The 22,767-nt window shown below is 37.1% G+C and overlaps 1 protein-coding gene across 4 annotated transcripts in view; it reads left to right on the forward strand.

The window, feature by feature from the left end:
• The first annotated feature begins 1,049 nt into the window (after positions 1-1,049).
• LGSN (lengsin, lens protein with glutamine synthetase domain) overlaps positions 1,050-22,767 on the forward strand; it is a 40,129-nt gene continuing 18,411 nt past the window's right edge. For 2 of the 4 annotated variants that reach the window (XM_045070413.1, XM_013047390.1), the window contains exons 1-2: positions 1,050-1,344; positions 13,019-13,142. Coding sequence is in view for 1 of the 4 variants with exons in the window: in XM_004775646.2 (XP_004775703.1) it covers positions 12,960-13,142 (183 nt within the window). In the remaining 3 variants the exon portion in view is untranslated. Of the gene's footprint in view, positions 1,345-12,937; positions 13,143-22,411; positions 22,566-22,767 lie in introns of those variants that run through there. The other 2 variants (XM_004775646.2, XM_004775648.3) reach the window with 2 other exon arrangements.

Genomic DNA, 22,767 nt, shown 5'->3' on the forward strand with positions numbered 1-22,767 from the left:
ATTAAAATAGAAACCAGAAGGGGTCAAAAATTCATACATCTTCACTGTAAAAGCTTAATTACATTTCCACATCTTTGGCAGTTTGGACTGATAATCTGTTCTTTCAAGAACATCTGTATTTCAAGGTCATTGACTCCAGAGCTGTGGTCTTTAAGTTAAACTGTATTCTTCAAATGCTTACCTAATAGTGAAAGATCAACTCATTTATGTTTCCTTCTATTTTTTTTTTAACTAGAGAAAAAATTTTTTTGTTTAAATTTAAGAAAACTTTCAAGAATCAGAAACAGATCTTATTTTCTCATTCACACGGAGTTAACCATTATCTAATATTGGTAATATTTCTCTACAAGTCATTCCTTGACTAGTGGGCTCTGTTGTATGAGTCATGCGTGACTCAGCGATTATTCTGGATTTTTAAATGAGTTTAAAAATTTATTTAAGTGAGTTTCAGAAACATTATTAGTCATTCTGAGATGCAGCTTGCACATTTCCAGTTATGATTAATTAAAAATAAGAACAGAATAGATATATACTTGGTAACTTTCTGCATTTTCAAAGGACTTTGGCATAATTATCTAATTTTATTTCATAAAGCATATAACTCATCAGCTGTAAAAAATGGTACCTTGGTTTAGAGATCCCTTTTAGGACATACTGGAATAAGTTATTTTGGAGAAAAAGAATTAGTTTATGAATGAAAAAAGTGAATGAACTTATGGAAAAATGGATTACAGAATAAACTGAAGCAGTTTCAGATGTGCTTCCATCTGAAGCGGTTTCCCTTTGGGCCTTGGGTACATTTGGGAAATTCTGTACCCCTGCCCATGTTTGAGATCCTCTGCTTCTGAACTACATCATTTCTTACTTTTAGTTTACTTTCATTGGGGTAAAGTACATTCTCGGCTAGTCTCTTGAGAAAGAAGGACGATGATGAAGAATGCTAGTGCACTCTAAAATTGCATATTTGAACAACATTCAAAACCTTACAACTTAGCTAACCGCCCCGCCCCACCTTATTAAAACATGTTAAAGAGGAAAGAAAGAGGAAAGAGGGATGAGCCTAGGTTTCATCTCTTGACTGCTGATATAATAACTCTTTAAAGGGTTGTCTTTATTTTTGTGGGATAATGGTATATGTTCCAAAAGTTTATTTGCAAGTTTCTTGATTAGGATCTGGAATATATTTTCTCATAGAAGCAAAGTTACAGATGATGGTTGGATTCCCTTTAAGCCAGTTGCTACAGAGGACCATCGTGGGTTTTGATGAACACGCAGGACTTTGAATCGGAATACTGACAGTAGTGTGTACTTTTAGTCTTCTATCTTTCTAATATAATCACATTGGTAAGTTTATAGTATTATGTGTTTTTGTATTATCATGAATGCGAGAGTTATTGATTGCTTAGCCAAATATTATACTATCATCATTTTTCCTTTACCACAACTCTTTGTTTTCACTGGGGTGAATTACAGTTTACTTCTTTCGTTTGCTTATCTCTCTGTGAGCTAATTATTAAATTAGCCCTACACTCAATCAATAGTCTGAATCTCTTAATACATTCAGACCCACCAGATATTCTTACAAGGCTCATCCTTTTGAAGACTGTCTCCCAGATCTTCAGATGTGCTTCCATCTGAAACGGTTTCCCTTTGGGTCATGGGTACATTTGGGAAATTCTGTACCCCTGCCCATCTTTGAGATCCTCTGTTTCTGAACTACATTGTTTCTTACTTTTAGTTTACTTTCATTGTGGTAGAGTACATTCTCGGCTCGTCTTTTGAGACAGAAGGACAAAAATGAAGAATGCTATGTTTTTTGAATGTCTTAGTACATCATCACACGTTCTCCATAGTCTGACTGGGTAGGAGATTTTAGATTTCTTTCCCTCAGAACTTCAAAAGCACCATTCCATTTTCTTCTACATTATAGCTTTTCTGTTGAGAAGTTTGAGTCACTCAGAATCCTTCGTCCTTTTTTCGTAACTATATTTGTTTTCTACTGCTGTACACTAAATTACCACAAATTTTAGAGACTAAAACAATGTCTATAATTATCTCATAGTTCTGTAAGTGAGAGGTCAAAATGCTTTTGGCTGGACTCTCTGCTTTTAAGGAGACACACACCAACACCAGCATGTCAGCCAGGCTGGGCCCTCAAATGGAGGCTTTGGAGAAGAATCTACTTCCAAGCTCTTTTAGAATTTTTGGCTAAATTTGACTTTCATTTGTAGGATTCAGGCTCCCATCTTCTTGCTAGAGCTCAGCTAGGGGCAGCTCACATTGCTTGTCAAGTGGTCTCTTCTATCATCAGTGAGCAATGAATGGTGTCTTGAATCTTTCTGGTGCTTTCCATTCTGACTTTCCCTTCTGCTGCTGGCCAGAGAAAATTCTCTGCTTTTAAAGGGCTGATGGGATTCGATTACCCATTTGGATAATCTCCATATCTTAAAAATCTGTGATTTGGAATTTTAATTGCATTAACAAAATTTCTTTATAGCAGTACCTAGATTAGTATTCAATTGAATAACCTGATGATGGAAATCTTGGGGGCCCATCTTTAGAATTCTGCCTACCACAGTAACTCTGTACTTTGGAGTGAATGAATTCTAGAGTTGCCTAAATGAGTATGTATCAGGTAGGGGACTTAGTAATGGAAGTCAACTCTGATACGTTTAAACAGAAAACAAACTTGTAAAGACATCAGACAGCTTTCCGAGTCACCGAGAGAGATGATACTGGCCCCAGGAAATGGAGAGAAACAGGCTATAGCTGGAAGAATGGCACCAAATTGACCCTACAAGGGTATTTGCACCACTGAGCACTGGGTGATGTGGCTTGTCCCTAAATCACTCATGGGACACCAAATCCTGCCCCTTCTGCCTCCGGAAACTGGATCTTTCAGCTGCTGCTATCATGTCCAAAAAGAAGTCTTCCCTGTCCCTGCTCCATTGCCCAGTAGCTTTTGACTGAAAATCCTAGTGGCTCTGCTTGATTGGCTGAGTAGAGGACAAATCCCTGTCCCTAGATGAGGTGCATGAAGGTTAACTGTAGGGTAAGAAATGTGAGAATCTGATATTTTCAGCCTCTGTAGTGAGAATTATTCTGTTTCCACAAAGACTCTCAAATACGTCTTTTTCCCCGACACAGGAAGGGTTCTAGATTTTGGGCAGTAAACGAAATGAAACAAAACAGCACTGATATCCATAATGGGCTATGAGTGAACAATGCTTATTAAGAATCTAATTGAATTGATCAAGCAAGAAGCAAATTGAATATTTGTACTTTTAATATTCCCTGATGACAACATTTAAATTGCCCCAGTTTTAATCATTTTTTTTCTTAAAGTTTAATTCCTATATGGGGTCTCACATCATGTTCTGAGATATCTGGGCTACTTCCTTTCTCTTTTGGATTCTGAAAAAATGATTAGGAGACAGTGAGGGCCTGAGAAGCTGACAGCTGCTCTGGAGGGATGGGAAGGTCCTCTCTACCCCTCCCCCTCAGCTCAGTTACAGTAATATCACAGTGCCCTCAATGCCATCTTGCTTATTTTTTGAGACAATTTAAAACTTACAAAAAAGTTTCAAAAATAGTACAGAGTTCCAGTAGGCTCTTCTACATTCTTCTTAAGTTTGTATCTTATGTAACCATAGAACATTTACCAAAACTAAAAAAATTAATCTTGGCACAATACTATTAATTAGAGAATTTACTTGTATTTCACCAGTTTTTCCAATGTTCTATATTTGTTTTAGATCCCACCTTGTGTTTAGGAATGCCATCATTTAAATTTTTATTCTGTTTTATTATTCTCGATACTCTACACACAGAAACTTTACAATTCTTAACTGGGCCAGTTATGCTAGATGCTTAGTTGGAATTAATGTGTGAGGTCAGTTTTCCAGCACAACAATTACAGCCCGGAAGTGAAGGGCTTATATAAAACTTGGAATATACCACAGGGAGCACAAATAAGTGTAGGGCACTCCCCCCCTCAAATAAATGTAGGGTACCCTGGGTGGGTCTCCTTTTCTTTATTGTATTACATAATCATGGAATATTAGAGTTGGGAAGGATCTGAGAAATCATCTTACCCCATCCTCATTTTGCAAAGGAACCGAGATCAAGAAAATTAGGTGATGTGCCTTTAAGGAACAAGGCTTCATCTGGAGCTCTGGTCTTTAATCTGCTGGCTGTTCCACTACAACAGGAGTTCTCAGTGTGGTCCAGGGTCTCCCAGGAGCCCCCAGACCCTTTGAGGAGACTATGAAGTCAAAGTTATTTCCATCCTCAGATGTTATTTGTTCTTTTCACACTCATTCTCTCACAACGTACAGTGGAGTTGCCCAGAGGCTGCATGGCATACGGTACAGCAACGGAATGAATGCAAAAGCCAAGATGAGATTCTAGTGATTTTTGACTTCTAGATATTAAAAAGATTTGCAAAAATGTAAAATGGTGTCAAGCTTCTGTTACATTTTTATGCTTTGGAGAATAAAATATATTTATTTATCTTAACATATACTAGGTTCATTACTATTCTATTGTTAAATATGATAAATGCTGATTGGAATTTCCAATCATTTCTGAGCACTGTCCCAGTATTTGAGCACTCTCCCATTAGTAAGAGGAGAAAACATGGATAACACCAACTAGCAAAGTCATTAAATTAATGGTGTCATAACAGTGTATTCTGTGACACTCCCCTTGTTTTTTTAAATAGAGATCTGGCTGTTTTGGGGTAATTTTTAACTCATTACATGTGACTGAAAGCTCCTTATGCGCCTTGGGACTCAGATTTCATGCTCCTCCTACATTCATGATTCACTTGATTTAACTTTATAGAGTTTGGCTAAATATATGAATAATAATTGAGAATGCTGTATTAAAATGATATTAAACTAGTTTTTTACGTTATCAACTCTATGTAGTTGTCAGGTCCTTTTTTCAGGGAGTAGCACTGTTTTGTACTTATTACTTAATGGAATTTATAGAAGGGTCAGATGATAGGAGAAATTCCCTTTCCAGAACACATGAAAAAGCAACAACAAAAATCCCCCATTCCCTTCCTGTGTGTGTTTTAAGATTTATTTATTTATTTGAGAAAGAGAGAAGAGAGAGAGAGGGGGAGGAAGAGAGAGAGAGAGAGTATAAGCCAGGGAAGGGGCAGAGGGAGAGGGAGGGAGAGATCTTCAAGCAGACTCGTGCTGAGTGTAGATGTGGACACAGTGTGGGGCCCAGTCCCAGGACTCTAAGATCATGAACTGAGCCAAAATCAAGAGTTAGCTGCCTAACTGACTGAGCCCCCCAGGAGCCCCCCACCCCATGTGTGTTTCTGCTTATTCATGAAATCACTGATCCCCTACTCAGCCCTACCCAAAGTATTTTTTTAATGATAGACTTAAAATCTCAATCCTGTAAACAGATCTCCTGTTTCCTTAGAAAATGTGCTGTTTCTGGGCAGAACTGGGGAGAGGAGACGTTTGGGTAGGTGGAGGGAATTACCAGAAGCTGTTGTGATCAGGAGTTCCAGAACTACTGAGAGAACCCAAATATTAGTCTTCACAATGTTTGGTCACACTCTCCGCAACTGAGGGTGTCAATGGCAGGTTCTCTGCTTGCCCGTCACAACTGGGTACATGTGAACGAGGAGCAAACCCAACCAATTTCTAGAACGACCACAAATCTGGAGAAAGAAAAAGTGGGAGTATCCTTCTGTCCCTGTTGTCAAGGCCTCCTGCTGACCCAAAACTATGATTTTTGTCTGAGGGGAGATGTTTAGAAAGACAATTCTCTTCTTCGTATTCATTTATTATTCTCACAAATCAGTTAGGCCCTTAGTCACTTTGGACATGTTTTATCCTATTTCTTTAGCAGTCAGTGCTGAGAACTTTGGGTTCTCATGCATTATTTTGTAACATATAATACACATAAACATGAAATAAAACCAGAATTCTTGTGGTTTCATTTTCTCCCTCTTTTCTTCTTCAGTGAAAGAATGGGTTTAATCTTGTACTCAATTTGCATCCTTTTCTCTTCCAGTCCTGCTAAATAATTCATCAGAAGGCAGTAACTTAGTGGTGAACAACCCACTGTTTCCCCTTGGTGGTACTCAGTAAACTTGAGCTGCTGCAATCTGTTCTCATACAATGAATCCCATCATTCCGTTAATCATTTTAGCCACTGTCCTCTTGATCCACTCAATTAGATTACCTCTTTTTGGCAAGAGAAGTGCTCGCGTTGAACAGTCTTCCCATATGTAGTCTCAGAAGACGGGCAGTGGAAAGACTTGAATCGTGGATTCATGGCTCAGGGTCTGTAGTCATTTGCCTGATGCAGTCCCTGAATATAGTAGGTATTGAACACGTGCTTGTGAATGAGAAATGTTCAATATGGACTTAGAACAATTCACTGTTTCTTCCCATCGATCTCTTCAACGCTTTCTTAACATTTGGCTTCTGGGACACTGATTTTCACAACAGTAAGACCTTTAATGTATCTCATGCTAATATCACAGATTTGGCTATATACCATTTTTCCAAGCACAACAAGTGATCATGGTAGCTGCCTACGGAGTTGCCTGTGATGGCAGCTCTTCACCACGCAGGTGCTAGGCTGTATCAAATAAGGGGGTGAATAAATGGACGTGCAAAACCCCGAGAATTTCCTAACGTGACTTAAAATATATACACATGAACATGTGTGAGTGAAATAGGGGATACCAGCAGAGTTTCCTTTAAGCTCTATGGCTCCTGATAGGCTTGCATAATTGCAAAGGGACAAAGGTAATTAGAGTTTCCTCACTTTATATATATGCATATATTTATGCTTTCTTGGGTTCTGTGTTTTTTTAAGCTTGAGTGCCTTCCCATCTTGCCTTTGTGGTTAAGAGTGTGGATTTTGGGGTCAGGCTATTAGAGTTCAGATCCTGGCCATGCCACCTAAGCTGCAGGGCTTCAGCAAGATACATGGGATTTCTGTGCCTCAGTTACTTCATCTGTAAAATGGGGGTAATAATAGTACCTCATTAATTTTGGGGAGATCAAATGAGTTAGTATCTGTGAAGTACCTCATTAATTTTGGGGAGATCAAATGAGTTAGTATCTGTGAAGCACTTAGACGTTCACCTGTACACACAGAGAACTATGTAAGGGTACTTATTTTATCTCTTATAATATTGCAACAGTGTTAAACATTTGTAAAATTCCTAAAGGTTTTGTCATAATTACAAGCTTTTACAACTCGAGTAGAGGAAGCACGTGGATACTCCAGCTTCGTCTAGATTACAGTTCCAAAGTAAAGAGATTGAAACCCACTATCTAGGCAAAAAGGCTTTTATTGAAGAAGCTCAATTAGTGGGCCAATGAAAAAGGTATCCTTGGAAGGTTTTTTTTTTTTAAATTTTTTTTTTCTAAAGTATATTTGCTTAATTAAAGACATATTACTTTAAAATGTATGATGCTTTCAGAAATTTGTTTGTGATAATAGCATAAAATACACCCATGGACTTGAGATATATACCATTTAGATTATCACCTACCATCTTTCATAACAGCCAGCACACAATGAAAGTCAAATTTTTCAAATGAGATTGTGTCCTATTAGAGTCTAATTCTTTATTTTTAAAAATATTTTGTACATAGATTACAAATCTAATTTGTAGAAAAAAATTATTCATAAGTCATCTAGATTTAAGTAGAGGTACAGCTTATCCTTAACTCTGTCTACTATCTAGGAGGCAATGTGGTGGGAATGTGGCATTCAGTTTGTGAATCGTCCTTAACTGAACACCGCTATAATGATCCTCAATAAACCTGAAATAATATATGTTATTTTCTAAAGTAGCAACCTGGTCAGAGAACACTCAAATGTTTGGCATGTAAACTGTATGAAGGGCTTTGACTTTACCTAAAACATAATCATAATCATGAATACAAATTGTCACTTCTGGGGAAGATGTCTGACAACGGATGTTTTTAGTCCTTTATCTAATGGAAATGAAGCACTCATGATAACTTCAGTAGTTACAGTGAAAGACTGGAGAATGGAGGTTCTCACTTGAGACTAAGTCATCGCAAAATTTTGATTTAGAAAAGCATAAGAGACGGTTTTTTGGCGATATATACTTAATTCTCATAACAGAAGTGTGGTGTTTTTTTTCCGTAGGTAGTAAATTCAGTGTTTCTCATACCCCATTCATTCATTCAACAAAAGTATATTGATCTCTTATTATGAAATAGGCAGTGTTCCAGGTGCTCGAGTTATAAAATAGAATCAAAACCCTCTAGAATTCACAGCTTAGGTGGGAGATATAAAGTCAGGCAAAATACTCGATGATATGATAAACACTCTATAAAGTTATGCAAAAAGATAAAGTGACTAACTGGACATAATGAAATTACATGAGACCTCTTAACCCCCCTCCCCCACCAAAGAAAAAGAAAGAAAGAAAGAAAAAAATCAAGTAAACACAATTGCAAGAACTGCTTTTTGAAGAGAGAATATTAACAATTCATCTCCCCAACACACTAATTTTCAGTTTATTAAAGACACATATGCCATGGTTTAAAGAGTCAAACAGTTCCTCATCCCACTTCTGTTTCCCTTCCCAAGATGTCAAGTCCCAATTTCTTTAGCTGGATCTTTTTGTTTTAACTTAGTATCTCTAAAAATTGCACTTTTCTTACTATTTACTCATCTTTAGTTTTTTGGCATTAACTATGGACTTCTCACATTGGATAAACGAGCATTTAGCTCTCTTTCCTTGATCCTCCCTAAATACACATGCACACTTCCAATTCCACAGTTGTTGTAATAAAACACTGAAATGTTATTAGGATCAATATTTAGTATTTACATTACCATGAATATGTAAAGCTGTCCACAGTTGAGCCATGTGGTATTATTACAACATTATTTTTTCTGGCCCATATCATTTTTTCTTTTCTGTGAGGTTATTAATTGTCTCCCCCCCCCACCCCCGGTTGCTTATGTGTAAGGATTCTATGTATACATTAAAAATTCAGTTTCAATTATTCCCCATTCAGACACAAGAGGTTTTTAATGAATTTGTCCTTTTTGAAAATTATTTCTTGAGCCTTTGTTGTGAAGATATCTGACAGTACTTTACTCTTGGTATTCAGGTGTCATTCTGAGATTTTACTTTATCAGTTTCCCTTTATTCTCCCCCATGCTGGATCTGCTGTTACTTGGAGTTCGGGTTTTCTTCCGTATTGGTTTCCTGTTTTGGAAAATCATATGCATCATTAGTTTTCCGAGAAAGGGTATATGAGTGGTATGTGAAACATATCTCGATTTTGCTCATCCAATCAATAGTTTTGACTCAGTATAGGACGATGGGTTAGGTATTTTTCCACAGAGTTTTGAAGTCTTGTCTTCATTGTTTCCCAGCTTCCAGTGCTGCTATTAAGAAGTCTGGGGTCCCTTGTATGAAGAAATACATTGTATGTGTTAGAGTTTTGAAATTTTATAACGAGCCTTGATTTGTATGAATTTTAATCCATTTAGCTAATTTTCCAGTGTACCCTTTCATTCTGGAAACTCATACCCTTCAATTCTGGGAAATGACTATTTTTGAGGATACCTTCCCCTCTATTTTTCTCTATTTCCTTTTTCTGAAACTCTTATTATTCATATGTCAAACTCCTAGAATGGTCATTTCTTCTTCTTTTTTAAGTCCCTTTGTTCTTATTCTTTCATTTCCTTGCTTTTTTTTTTCTTCTTTCTGAGAAGTTGTACAATGCACATTGCATTGTTTCTTGACTTTTTTCATTGATTACTTAGGATTAGCTTTTGGAGGTTTGTTAAAAGTTTGTTACAATTTGTCCATGTGCTTTCTACCACTCATATCTTTTTTCTGTTGTCCCCATCTCTATTTTCTTTTTCGCTTATGACCTTTGGTTAGATTTTCTTTTTCTTTTTGAACAAACAAAAGTAAATGCTTAAGTGGGTAGAAGAAGAATAAATGAAACAAGATGGGATTGGGAGGGAGACAAACCATAAGTGACTCTTAATCTCACAAAACAAACTGAGGGTTGCCGGGGGGAGGGGGTTTGGGAGAAGGGGGTGGGATTATGGACATTGGGGAGGGTATGTGATTTGGTGAGTGCTGTGAAGTGTGTAAACCTGGTGATTCACAGACCTGTACCCCTGGGGATAAAAATATATGTTTATAAAAATAAAAAATTATAAAAAAAAAAAAAAAAAAAAAAAAAGTAAATGCAAGTATTACATCTGAGATCTCTCTCCAAATGGTCTCATCCACTTTTTAAAGAAAAGTTTATAAAGATACAGATAAAAAGTTATAAAGATATCTTTATCTTAAACAATCAAGTAAAAAATTGGTTGGTTAACCAGGAAAGTCAGCTGAAGTAAAGTATCCTAAAAAGGAGTACTTATTTAAAGACATTCTTTTAGCCTAAGTAATGTAATTATACACTTATCAACCAATCTATTGCTTCTGGATCAATATTTTGTTTTGGATCAATACATTCATTGATTTGAATCTCATATTGTCTCTCATATAAACTGTTATAATAGTGCATCATGTAAGAATAATATAAGATTATTTTTTTATTTAGTGATTAAGATCTTAAGCCAAACCAAAAGAAAACTCTTTATTAAATTATCTTATAATTTATCTTATAAAATACTTTAATAAATTATCTTAACTTTTTACAGGCATATTACTTAAACAGTATTTAGCAACCATTTTTATTAGACATGTACTGCTATTTACTGAATCTTTCATGAATGGGATTTGTACCCTTGTGAAGGAGACTCCAGAAAACTCTATGTGAGGGCACACTGAAAAGACTGCTATTTTACCAGACACTGAATCTGCTGGTGTCTTGATCTTGGACTTCCTAGCCTCTTGAACTGTAAGAAATATATTTCTATCATTTATAAACTACCTAGTCAATGGTATTTTTGTTAAAACATAGAAAACTAAGACATACCATTTTCAAGTCCTTTTAAAGCACTCGTCTTAGTTTTGAAGCAATGTGAAACATCTTCCTTTGAGTTAGTTTTAATTAAACTGCGCATTTGCAATAACTAGTGCAATTTGGGTAAGTAATTTTGAAAATAACTACAATTAATTTTAGTAAATATAGAATTAGACTGGTGGAAGAAGTTGTGGAAGGGACTTATTCAAGTAGCTTATCTTGAGGTTTTGAGTGAGGAATGTCTAAAAACTATTTGACTGGATGGGATTGGGAGGGAGACAAACCATAAGTGACTCTTAATCTCACAAAACAAACTGAGGGTTGCTGGGGGGAGGGGGTTTGGGAGAAGGGGGTGGGATTATGGACATTGGGGAGGGTATGTGCTTTGGTGAGTGCTGTGAAGTGTGTAAACCTGGCGATTCACAGACCTGTACCCCTGGGGATAAAAATAGATGTTTATTAAAAAAAACAAAAAAAAAACAAAAACAACAATTTGACTGGGAGAGTGGAGATGATGTGGTAGAAGTCTAGTGAGTACAATAGAATTGGATAGATGCTCAATGAATAAGTTGTCACCAGAAATTAGAATCTCTGAATTGAGATCTCACTGACTTATGGTATGCAGCTCATGCCATTATTGTGCAGATAAAACTGCTCTGCATGTGACATGAAAACTCTTACAAATGAATAATAAAGGAGTTCTAACAACTTAGTTAGACTTAACTATTGATCTGCCCTATTTTTCAGAAATGTACCAACTCCCTGTTTTATGATACAACAAAATTTTAATTTTATCTTACTTATTAGAATGGGAATTATGAATTAAGGAGGTTAAAGAAAGAGGGTATGGTTATGGGTAAAAACGGTATGTAGGGTGTTGTATTTTATATAAATAATATTGATTACCTGCAAACTTCAGCTATATACTTTTTTTACTTTGTCCTGATTTATTGAACTTTTTAAAGAAAATCAACATTTAGATTTGGATGAAATTACAAAAAATCAACTGAAAGTAATTAAACAGGTCCAATTTGATTTTTTAATCTTTAAGAGAGAAACAAAAAGCTTTTTAGATACTAAGTTTTGTAATTAAGAACAAAGAACAAAATTTCTCAGCAGTATAGCAGTACTGTAAACAGTGTGTTTAATTCTGTATTATGGTTTGATTAGAAGTAGACACAGAGGGTGAACTGAGAAGATACTGAAATTTGTAAGGTAAAAAAGAGACCCAAAGATGGAGACGGGGGAAAGATGAGCAAAGATACAAAGGGAAGAGTGGAGTTGATTACAACAAACAAAAATAATAACTATGCAACTGTGGAAATAGAACAAGAGAATCAGGCCTGGCTGATGGGCTGGAGTGCTAAGCTGGGCAAAGTCCAGGGTGGACGTGATCAGCTATGGAGAGTATACACTCATACATGGAAAATACTTAGAGAGGATTTGATTTGATTTAGAAAAACCCTCTACCCTCCCCCACCAATTCCAAGTGGCAATTGAAGGCAGCAGAAGCATAATTTCAAATTCTCTTTTAGAAAGCATTCCCTGTTCCTTCCAACTGAGTTGAGGTTGTTCCTAGGACCTCGTGGGGCAACCTGTAGATGGTTCTATGATCCTTGTGGCCAGCTGGGAGGGCCTGGGTTTTGTCAGAGACTAATATTTGTAGAATTAGAAAGGCTAAAGAGAGATGGCTGTGATTATGTAACGAAGGACCAGAATTAATTTAGAGGCGAGAAGGAACCCTAGGAAAAAAAAGGAAAAGAAAAATGCGAATTACAAATGAGCGGGTCTTTGCCATTGGTACAAATCTGGGTCACTGACAGTTGTATTTTTCCATTTGTGTTTTGTCTGTGGACTGTGATTGCATAGTTGTCTAATAAATGTGTCATCATCTAAGTGTAACAATAGATTCATTCTAGAATACAATTGTTACATAACAAAATGCAGTATGTTGGAGAAAAAGTCAAAATCAACACAGTTTTAAGCATTGTAATGTCCTTTGTTTGTAGGGATTCAGGCATAAATGAGCATTTGTCATTTGACTCTTCTAGTGCATTTCCAGCATACTGTGCCTTGGGCGTGACACATCAGAGTCCAGTGTTTATCTTTTATTACGTGCCAGACCCCTCTGGAAAGAGCCTCCATGGAATTCATCATCCGCAGTGTTTGGTTCAGGTATACATATAAATACATGTTGAATGCATTTGTTGGGGATATTGTGGTTTCCAAAGTCGACTTAAATAAAAAAGTGTGAGATGAATGATGAAGGGGACCTTCTGCAGGAGGTATGAAGTTAATAGTTAAAATGTTATTTACCAAAATACTGACAGCAAAGCTTTTTATTATTCTGTGTCAACTATTTTTGAGTGCCAGTATGAATAAGGACAGCATGATTATACTTGCTTTATGTCTGCTTTGGAGAAGTTTGCGAAGAAACTCTACTAAGCATTGAGTTTATAAATATAATAAAAGTGAAATCCAGAATTTGCGTTAGAACAGCTCACTTAGTTTGAAAGACCATTGAAAATAACTTCATTAGGCACTGGGTTTCAGAAGCATAAGGATGCTATAAAATTCTTTTATGCCTATTTTGGTTGTTATCAAGAGCATGATCTTTGTTTTTCTCAAAGCTTTTGTCTCACTGTATTAAAAATGGTTTGAGGTTAAGTGGCTAAAGGTGAGAACCCATTTTCAAATTATAATTGAAACTCACGGCATTTTAAATAGTGATGGCCTCTCATCTGCTCTTGAATATATTAAAACACTCAGTTGTCAACATGTAGCATTTCTTCCTAGTTTTAATGTGTATGTACCCAACATCTACTCTTATATTTCTGGCAGATCATTCTGCAAGACTGAAATGCAGACTGTGAGGCACGCTGTGGTCAAATCTGGGAGGATGTGGGTTTTCTTTAGATGAAATTAAGAAAATAAAATACAAGAAGCAAAACTATTATGTGCAAAGCACAGTGGTAGACCAACGCCCTGTGTTTAAAATAGTGGCAGAAAGAGAACAGACCTGATCCCTACCCCTCCATCTAGTGGAGAAGACATCTAGAAGATTAAGGAAGAATGGGGTCACTGCTATGTATAATGAGTATGGGCAGCAGGCTTTGAGATGGAGACAACAGATGTACTTTCCATAAGGAAACTGGGTAACAGTAGGTAAAGAAGGGACTCACTGGGAATAGCTGTGGCTCAGCAATCAGTGTCCTGTCATTGTCAGAGGTATCAAATGACAGATGTGTTTGTTTCATAGAACGAATTTATCTGAAAGTAAATTTGTAGCTTCAAATGATGGCTTAGAGAAAGTAACTAGTATGTACATTAGTACTTTTTTTTTTTTTTTAGATTTTATTTCTTTATTTGACAGAGATCACAAGTAGGCAGAGAGGCAGGGACAGAGAGAGGAGGGAAGCAGACTCTCCACTGAGCAGAGAGCCAGATGTGGGGCTCAATCCCAGGACCCTGGGATCATGACCTGAGCTGAAGGCAGAGTCTTAACCCACTGAGCACCCAGGTGCCCCTGTACATTAGTACCGTCTTGAGATACTGGTGTCTAACTATTCAAAGTCTTCTTGGTCTAGGTTTTACTACTGGTGAGCCTATGTCAAAATTGTGTTTCCTATCTCCACCTCCTATAGTTTTAGCCAAGGATTCCAGGCGACCCAGATTTTGTGAAAATCTTTGAGTCACAATCTCCCAAGACCAGTCTAGACCAATGTTGATGGGAGAGTAGAAAAACTAGCAGTATGATTTGAAAGGACACAATTTTCACAGCAAGAGACAAACCCTGTCTCTTGGGAAGAAGTTCCTTGATAACTGGGATGGAACATTATATTTAAGAGATATAATAAAAGTGAGTCTTGATTGACCCAACTCTCCATTGAATAGCCCCTGTGCTGCCCTGTGTAGGGTTGTATTCTCAGGAAGGGAAAGACTTTGGGAGGTGGGAGGGAGGTGGTGTGTGACATTCCATTTCTAGTTAACTAATATCTGGAAAGGAGAATGGTTTTGTTCCATGCCAGATGCTCTGGTAACGTGAGCAGCAGCAGCATGAGGTTAACTGCAAAAAACGCAGCAGCTGAGCAAAGGCTTGATGAATCAAAAGGGCAGGTTGTATGGTTGAAAAAATATCCCAGGGTGATTACTCCCCCAACCTGAACAAATTCCTTGGTAGAAGCTTCAGTGAAAATGAATAGTTCCTAGTCTTAGATTTGGCATTTCCCTAAAGAATATTTTACTGAGATTCTCTATTCAAAACAATGTCATAAAGTCATGGATTCAGCCAAATTCTTAGCCGTAGTAAACAGAAAATAGATCAAAACCACATTCGTATTCCCCAAAGTAGACCCTATGCATGTATGAAGTCGCAAATTGAAGGAAATGGCAGCACATCGTGATAATTAAAATCTATTTATCAGTAAAGCCTTGTGTGTGGTATTGAGCTGTGTGAGTCACCAAGCGATTTGGGGAAGATCTGTTCTCTGCCCTGGGGCTGATGCTCGTGCCTCAGTATCTGGGAGGTAGACGCAAAGGAAAACATCTGCACAGGTAGACGCATAGAGGTGATGTTTCCATATTGCAGGAAGAACGGATTCCATCTGGGTGAGACCAGAGGTTCATTCTGCTCTGTAGCCTGTATCATCTATGTGTCTGTACGTGTGTGCGCGCGCGCGCGTACGCATGTGCGCTGTGTTGTTAAGTGCAGCTCTGTGGGAGGCTGGGACTGACTTTCTAGAAGTAGGACTCAAGGCTAGGGTTTTTCCTACCTCAGCTTACCCAAATGGTCCCTGCTTTATGCTTGTCTGTGGAACTCTATAAAGACCTCCTGATTCTATTTTTATATTTTAAATGTGTTTGGTCTCTTAAAATTCAGTTTTGTTTTTAGATTCCAAGGTTTTTAGTTCATTTTATATTTGTTTTTATTTACCTCAAATCTATCTCCCTTTAAGCACCTCTCTTGATGTTAAAAATTAGGTCTGTGCTTCATTCATGTGCAGTGGTTAAGAGTATTTTCCTTGAAACCAGAATGCCTGTATTTTAGTCTTGGCTCTACTACCTACTGGCTGGGTGAGATGGGACAAATCATTGGATTTCTCTGTGCTTCATTTGGACATTAATAGTACTGACGGCAAGAGATTTTGTGGAGAGATTAAATGAATTAATGTGTGTTCAGTGCTTAGAACATAGTGATTAACAAGAGTTTCTTGTCATATATACTTCATTATGTTGTGGATACCAGTAATCTCTCCCCTAAGTTTTCATTTTTATAGCCTTGTAGAGTTTTGCACCTTCTTTTACACAGTAGAATTTTATTTGCCTTTCTGTATGGTAATAACTATTCTAGGTGGTGTACATTTATATAAATAAACACATATTGATCCACTTCTAGCCCATTAATGTTTTCCTGGGGATAGTAACTAGAACTATATTTAGTATTCTTAGCCCTAAGCACATCATATTTTTTTTAAAAGATGGAACACCTCTTGCTGTCACATTTAAAATATTCTTTTTGAGGAGACCCAATTTTTTTTTTAAAGATTTTTATTTATTTATTTGACAAGAGAGAGAGATCACAAGTAGGCAGAGAGGCAAGCGGGGGTGGGGTGAGAGTAGGCTCCCCACTGAGCAGAACCCAATGCGGGGTTCAGTCCCAGGACCCTGAATTCATGACCTGAGCTGAGGGCAGAGGCTTAACCCACTGAGCCACCCAGGCACCCGTTTTATGGGCCCAATATTTTTATCTGCAGCATCCTATTAGCTGGTATCTTTGCTGACAGTTCTATAATGTTCTTGGATCTTATTTCATACCATATTATAGAAATCATTACCATAAATATATACTACATGTATATTAAATTTTTCTACAAATCTTCTCTCACTTTTGAAGCATATTTGTTGCTTTTCTGCCCATCACAAAGCCTTCAAAAAAATACTTTGATCTTATTTACATAGATATTTTTGAGAGAAAATCTTCATTTCTCTGGAAAATACAGAGATCTCTTTTTCAGTAAAAAAGAAAGCCAGTGCTTAGCACCAAGTTCAGGTAATAGCCAAATTCTTGATCCTTTATTATTTTAGCTCTGTTTATTATTTAGCTTCCTATTGTGAAAATGACATGGTGTTAGATGTTTATAAAGTCATTTTTCCCTCTCTGAAACTATCGGCTAAGTACACTTGTCTCATATGGAATGTTCTGTTGCAGATTTTGCATTGCCTTACTCCCAGAAGCGAGATTTGCTCCAGGCTTGCTGCTGCTGTTGCATATTTTGCTGTCTTGCTGGGAATGGAAGTGAGATTCAAAGCTTTGTTTCTCTATAATTCGTGGGTCTTAAAGGGAGTAATCATAACCTTGAAGATAGGTGTGGCTTTGAGAATAAATACAGTGAAAAAATCTTCAAAGAAAGGTGGAATTAATGGGGTAAAGGGACAGAGTCCTTGTGGAGCAGCTTGTCACTAGCAGAGCTTCTCTTCTCTCAGCTCCTCACAAAACTGAGGGAGTCCATGTAATATTTTGTCTGGGAAAGTGTTCAGCCTACTGAATTATCATCAGGTTTTATTGGACAGTCAAAGATATTTCATTCTGAATCATTTATGAAGGAGAGATGTGAGTCAAAATTTCCTTCTGGTCTTATCTTTCAACATTGGTTGCCTTTCATTTATTAGAAAGTATTTCTTGATTCCAAGTTTATTCTAACCAATATATTTAGCTCAATGATACATCTAAAATGCTACCTTCTAGGGATCTCCAATCCCTTGTCGGTCTTTCTTGATCTCGTTTTCTATTCCATCGATCTTGGATTCCATATCTCATTATTTTAGTCTTTCTTGCAAGTATCTTCAACTTATTTTTGCCATTGTCTTCCTAAGTTTGTATCCTTACAAAACCTCTATCCTGTGTTTTTCACTTCTCTGAAAGAGCTTTGCTGGAAGAAAAATAGTTTACCTGTGCAGATTTGATGCCACTATAACTTAAAAATCTCCGGTTTCTGTGGGGCACTGAACAGTTTTGTTCTTTGAGTTTTTTTTTTTTTTAAACATTCTCTGCTATGACGATGGCAAACCATTTGCATTCTCTTTAAATATTTAGTCTTCCATATGTAAACTGTCTGAGCATCTCCTAGCAGAGAAAATTGGAAGTTCTGCAACTGGCTAAGAATAGATAAGAAAGATCAAGGGTTTAAAATTAGTTTCACTTTCAGATTCTGCCACTTACTAGGTAAACTTAATTGTCCTGAGGCTTTGTTCTGTCATCTGAAATTCCTTCCGTCATCTCCTTCACCTAATTTTCCTTTCCTCCTTAATTTTTCTCTTCTCTCCTTCTAATATTCCCTCTTTCTTTCTTCCTCTTGTGGAGGAGGGTACATTAAAGTGAATCCCTTCATTTCAATTCTAGTTTCCGTCTTTTCTACCCTTTCAAGGACCTTTTTAAAAACCTTTTTCTTTTCAACACCTCTATTAACTCCTTTCACTGAGCATTTAAACATGTGTAAGTCTGATCTTCCTAAAAGCAACATAAATTTTTCTTGGGCAGACCCCTGTGCACTTTTCCAGGGATCGTTGTGTTTGTCTCCATCTCTTCTTACTTTTCAGCTGTATATCCTGACCGTCTCCTTTGACTGTAGAGAACGATTCTAGCGTGCTTATCAGATGCCGACCCTGGACTAAGCACCTCTCGTTTCTCCTCAACTCACAGCCATCTGGCTGCTGCTCACATTCTTTCACTGAACCTGCCTTTTCCAATGCCCCTAGGGACCTGGTTTGCAAAACACAACGGACTAGTCTTAATAGCAACCTTGTTTGTAATTTCAGTAGCAGGCCTATTGGTGTTTCCTTCTTTTAATGCAGCTTTTATCTTTTGCTATCAATGAAACCACTCTGTCCAACTTTTTCTTTCACCTTCTGGTCATTTTTTTCTCTGACTGCTTTTTTGGGATTCCATTCCTATGTTTACTTAGCACACATTATTGTTTCTGTCTCAGTCCTCTTATTTTCTCAAGCTCTGCTCTTTCTCTTAATGATTCCAACCACTTTCAGGGTTGTGCTTTTTACTTTTCATATCATCTTTTGGATTCTGACCCATATGGCCACTGCTTGCTGGATGACGTCAGATGATATAGTTATTGTAGATTCCATGTACTTAGAACAGAAGCCAGCAACTCTTCCCTCAGGTCTCCTCCTCTTTCTGGGTTCCCTTGTCAGACACCTGGCTGTCACCTTTGAACCTCTGTCTCTTGCACTTCCTTTATCAAGTCAATCACCGAACTGCCAAATCCACCTCCCAAATCTATCTGTAGTAAGCTCATTTCTCCATCCCCAGAGCCGTAACCATAGTCAGATCAACCTCATCTCTATTCTACATTGCCCAAGTGGATATTGGGGCTGTAAGTAGTTCCTTGTATTTTGGGCTGCAATGATTCCTAATTCTAGAAGGATGCCTAAATACATTTTTGGCACTTAAGGAACCATAGTTCTTAGGTTAAAGTAATCACTGCCTTTTGGCGTAGAGAAAAAAGTATACAAATGAAGAGTTAATGATAAGGATTCTGAGAATTATTTTACAAAGCACTAAGTAAGATCTCTTGGAGGAGGCTAAACGTTCATCACTTGTGATGAAGAAGACAATAATTATGAGTTATTTTGAATAGATTACAAAATTCAATAAGGGATCTACTTTCACTGGGAATTTGAGAATATTGAACTTCTTTGAATGGAGTGGCTCTAGCAAATTGTCTAAGGGGTTAATTTTGAGCTGTGACAAGAGGAGTAGATAACTGTTTCCCTGGGACAGACTAGAAAATTGATAAGAACCTAGGAAAGAAGAAGAGTGTGGGTCTTCTTGCACACTAGTTTTGCATGGATGGAGATGAAGTTTGTGCATGAAATGGTGTGCAGGGATTGGTGAGACTGGCCTTGGCAGGGCCTCAGAGAATACTAATTTGAATTTTTCCTGAAGGTGATGCAAAATTGTGGAAGCATCCCAAGCAGAGAAATCATAAGACCAAAATTGTGATTTAGAGAAGCACTGTGGGCAGTAGTCTGGAGGATGGGGAGAAGTGGGGAACAGAGGGAGGACAGTTTGGTGTAACCATCCTGGTAATCCAGGTGACATGGATAGGGAATGGAATCACTCATTTTTAAATGGTGAATTCATTGGACAGAATTACCACAATGCATTTAGCCCTTCCCACTTCAATGTGTGCTGCTTTCAAGTTTTTACTATAACAAAGGCGGTATTGGACATGCATACAACTTTATATATTTTGTATTATAGTCTTAGAACAAATTGCCAGAAGTAGAACTAGTAGTTAACAGGTATGGATATTTTTAGATTAGTCGATGAGAGTTTGCGATGTGTTCTTTCAAGGATCTCTTCTGTAAATATTTGAATACGTTTTCCTCCATTTTTCTTTGAAGAGCACACATTAGGGAAACTGAAGGCACGTTCATATTCTTTTACACCTGGTAATCATTGATCATTTTTCACCATTATTTCTAACAGAGGTTAAAGCTTTATGAGATTTTTTTTGGGTTGCCTTCTTTGTCAAGCACCCAATCCGAGTGTTTGGTAAATGCTTTAATGATTATATTTTCAGACTGTAGCCAACATACAGAGGTCAAAACAAAGGTTTTTAAAGTATTGATAGTAAAAAGGTAGCTGTTAGAGAAAATTAAAAACAAATGAATAAAATCAGTGATATTTAGATTCTGAATAACACCAGTTAATACATTGAAAGGAAACTTATTAGGTCAAATTAGGGTCTAAATTTAATGGTTGGAAGGATCCCTTTAGATGAAGCCTTTTTTAGTTAATTTGATCAAACCACTGCATTGAATTGCAAAATGACAAACTTGTATTAAACCATAAAATAACTTTAAAAGAAACAATGTGATGAGAAAAACTTGAATAATGAAAATTCTTGTGATATGAAACATTCTTTAAGGCCAGGCCCATGTATGAGACAAAGGAGTCATCTAATGGAGTAAGAGCAGAAACATTTCTGAAGCAGGAAAAGCTTCTCTGTTGGAAATGTCAAATCAAGTCGGGATCAACCTGCTGTAGTAGAATTTTGAGATTGTCTAAATTAAGCATGAATTAGATCTGCATATTTATGCCATGCGATCAAAATAAAATTGCATAACTGTGCTTATGCTTCTGGTTCTTCCAACCTGGTTTACTTCACCTCTATCTTCAGCTTAAGTGTCCCTTCTTCTTTTTAAGCTTGCCCTAGTTTCCCTGGCTTTGTAAAGACTCTTTATAAAATACTGTGCCTGTTTAATAATAATACTAGGGTCCGAGCATGAGCATATCGGTCACAGTACCCTCTCTGAGAACCCTCAGACTGCTTGATATACCCTAACCTCTCTGAGAGGTTCTCCTAGTTTATTGTTCAGAATCTAGAGCTGTTCAGGTAAAGGATTAGGTTCTGACTCAGTAAGAGCCATCGCCCATGAGTCAGGGGCCCATGTGGTAACCTAGAATGAGGTATGTCCCCAACAGAGATCCCCAGTAATGCATGGTGCTTAGGTAATAATAATCAGGATGAACATTTGTTTAGTACTTACTATACATAAGGCACTGCTTGTCCAACATAATGATGCAAGCAAGAGATTTGTAAATTGGAACTATATTACTGAATGTGTGAGAAATGGTGAAAAAAAATTTTTTTTAAAAGACTTTATTTATTTATTTGACAGAGAGAGATCACAAGTAGGCAGAGAGGCAGGCAGAGAGAGAGAGAGAGAAAACTGCGGGACTCGATCCCAGGACCTTAAGATCATGACCTGAGCCGAAGGCAGCAGCTTAACCCACTGAGCCACCCAGGCGCCCCTAGTGAAAACTTTCTAGTCAGTAAACAGGTGCTGATAAGAGTCCTTTAAGATTCCTCCCAACTCTCTTAACTTCTGTGACTATCCTACTAATCCTCTTGGGCATTTGGGCCTTTCCCGGATCCATCAACTAACAGAAGTGAAATTTCCTCGGATTCTGGTAATAATGATGTGGGAACCTCCTTAAAGAATTCCCATTCTTCCTTGGCAGTCATATGACCTTAAATAAATAATTTAACCTCTGTGGACCTATATCTGCTTTGGCAAAATATAGGTAATTATAAATGTTCTCTTGATGTTGTTATATTAAATGACATATAAAGTATTGCCTGGTAATGAAAATACTTATAAAACATGAATATATTTGCTGGGTATATTTATATTTATAGCAGTGTCTACAGATAAAAAGAACAAGGCTCCAGAAGTACTTGCTACTTAGTGGAAAAGTCAGAACCCAAACTTCGTGAATCTTGGCTAGTAGGCTTTTTTACTGAAACATTATCATATTGTAACCAAATATAACCAAAAGATTTAGGAGAATGAAAACATTCTACTGGGGGCAGGGTAACTCAGGGATACAATAAATTAGGTTCCGCTGTTAGAACTGTGTCTATACTTTGATCATTCTTGTATATAAAAAAAAATTCAAAGGACTGAACTAAATGTATTCTTCGTTTGAAAAAAAATTCTTTTGAACATCTATTACAGAGTCAGAGGCAATGTATTATGACTTAGTTCTTGGGCTTTTATTGATGAACATCTCAGGTTAGTAACTAGGTGAATTTGAATTGTCTTTGTTTATTTCTTAAACTTTCCCTTTTGATCTGGTTTCTATGAAAGCAGGTGAATGTTATTAAAATGAACTTCCTGTAAACTCTAAATCTCTGGCATTTAGGAAGTAGAACAGCATTTTGAAACCGGAAGACCTATTTGTAAACTGCATCTCTCCTTCACGCTGTGGCCTTGG

This window comes from Mustela putorius, unplaced genomic scaffold (genome assembly GCF_011764305.1).
Source record: "Mustela putorius furo isolate JIRA1106 unplaced genomic scaffold, ASM1176430v1.1 tig00003969_pilon_pilon_pilon, whole genome shotgun sequence".
Taxonomy (NCBI): Eukaryota; Metazoa; Chordata; class Mammalia; order Carnivora; family Mustelidae; genus Mustela; species Mustela putorius.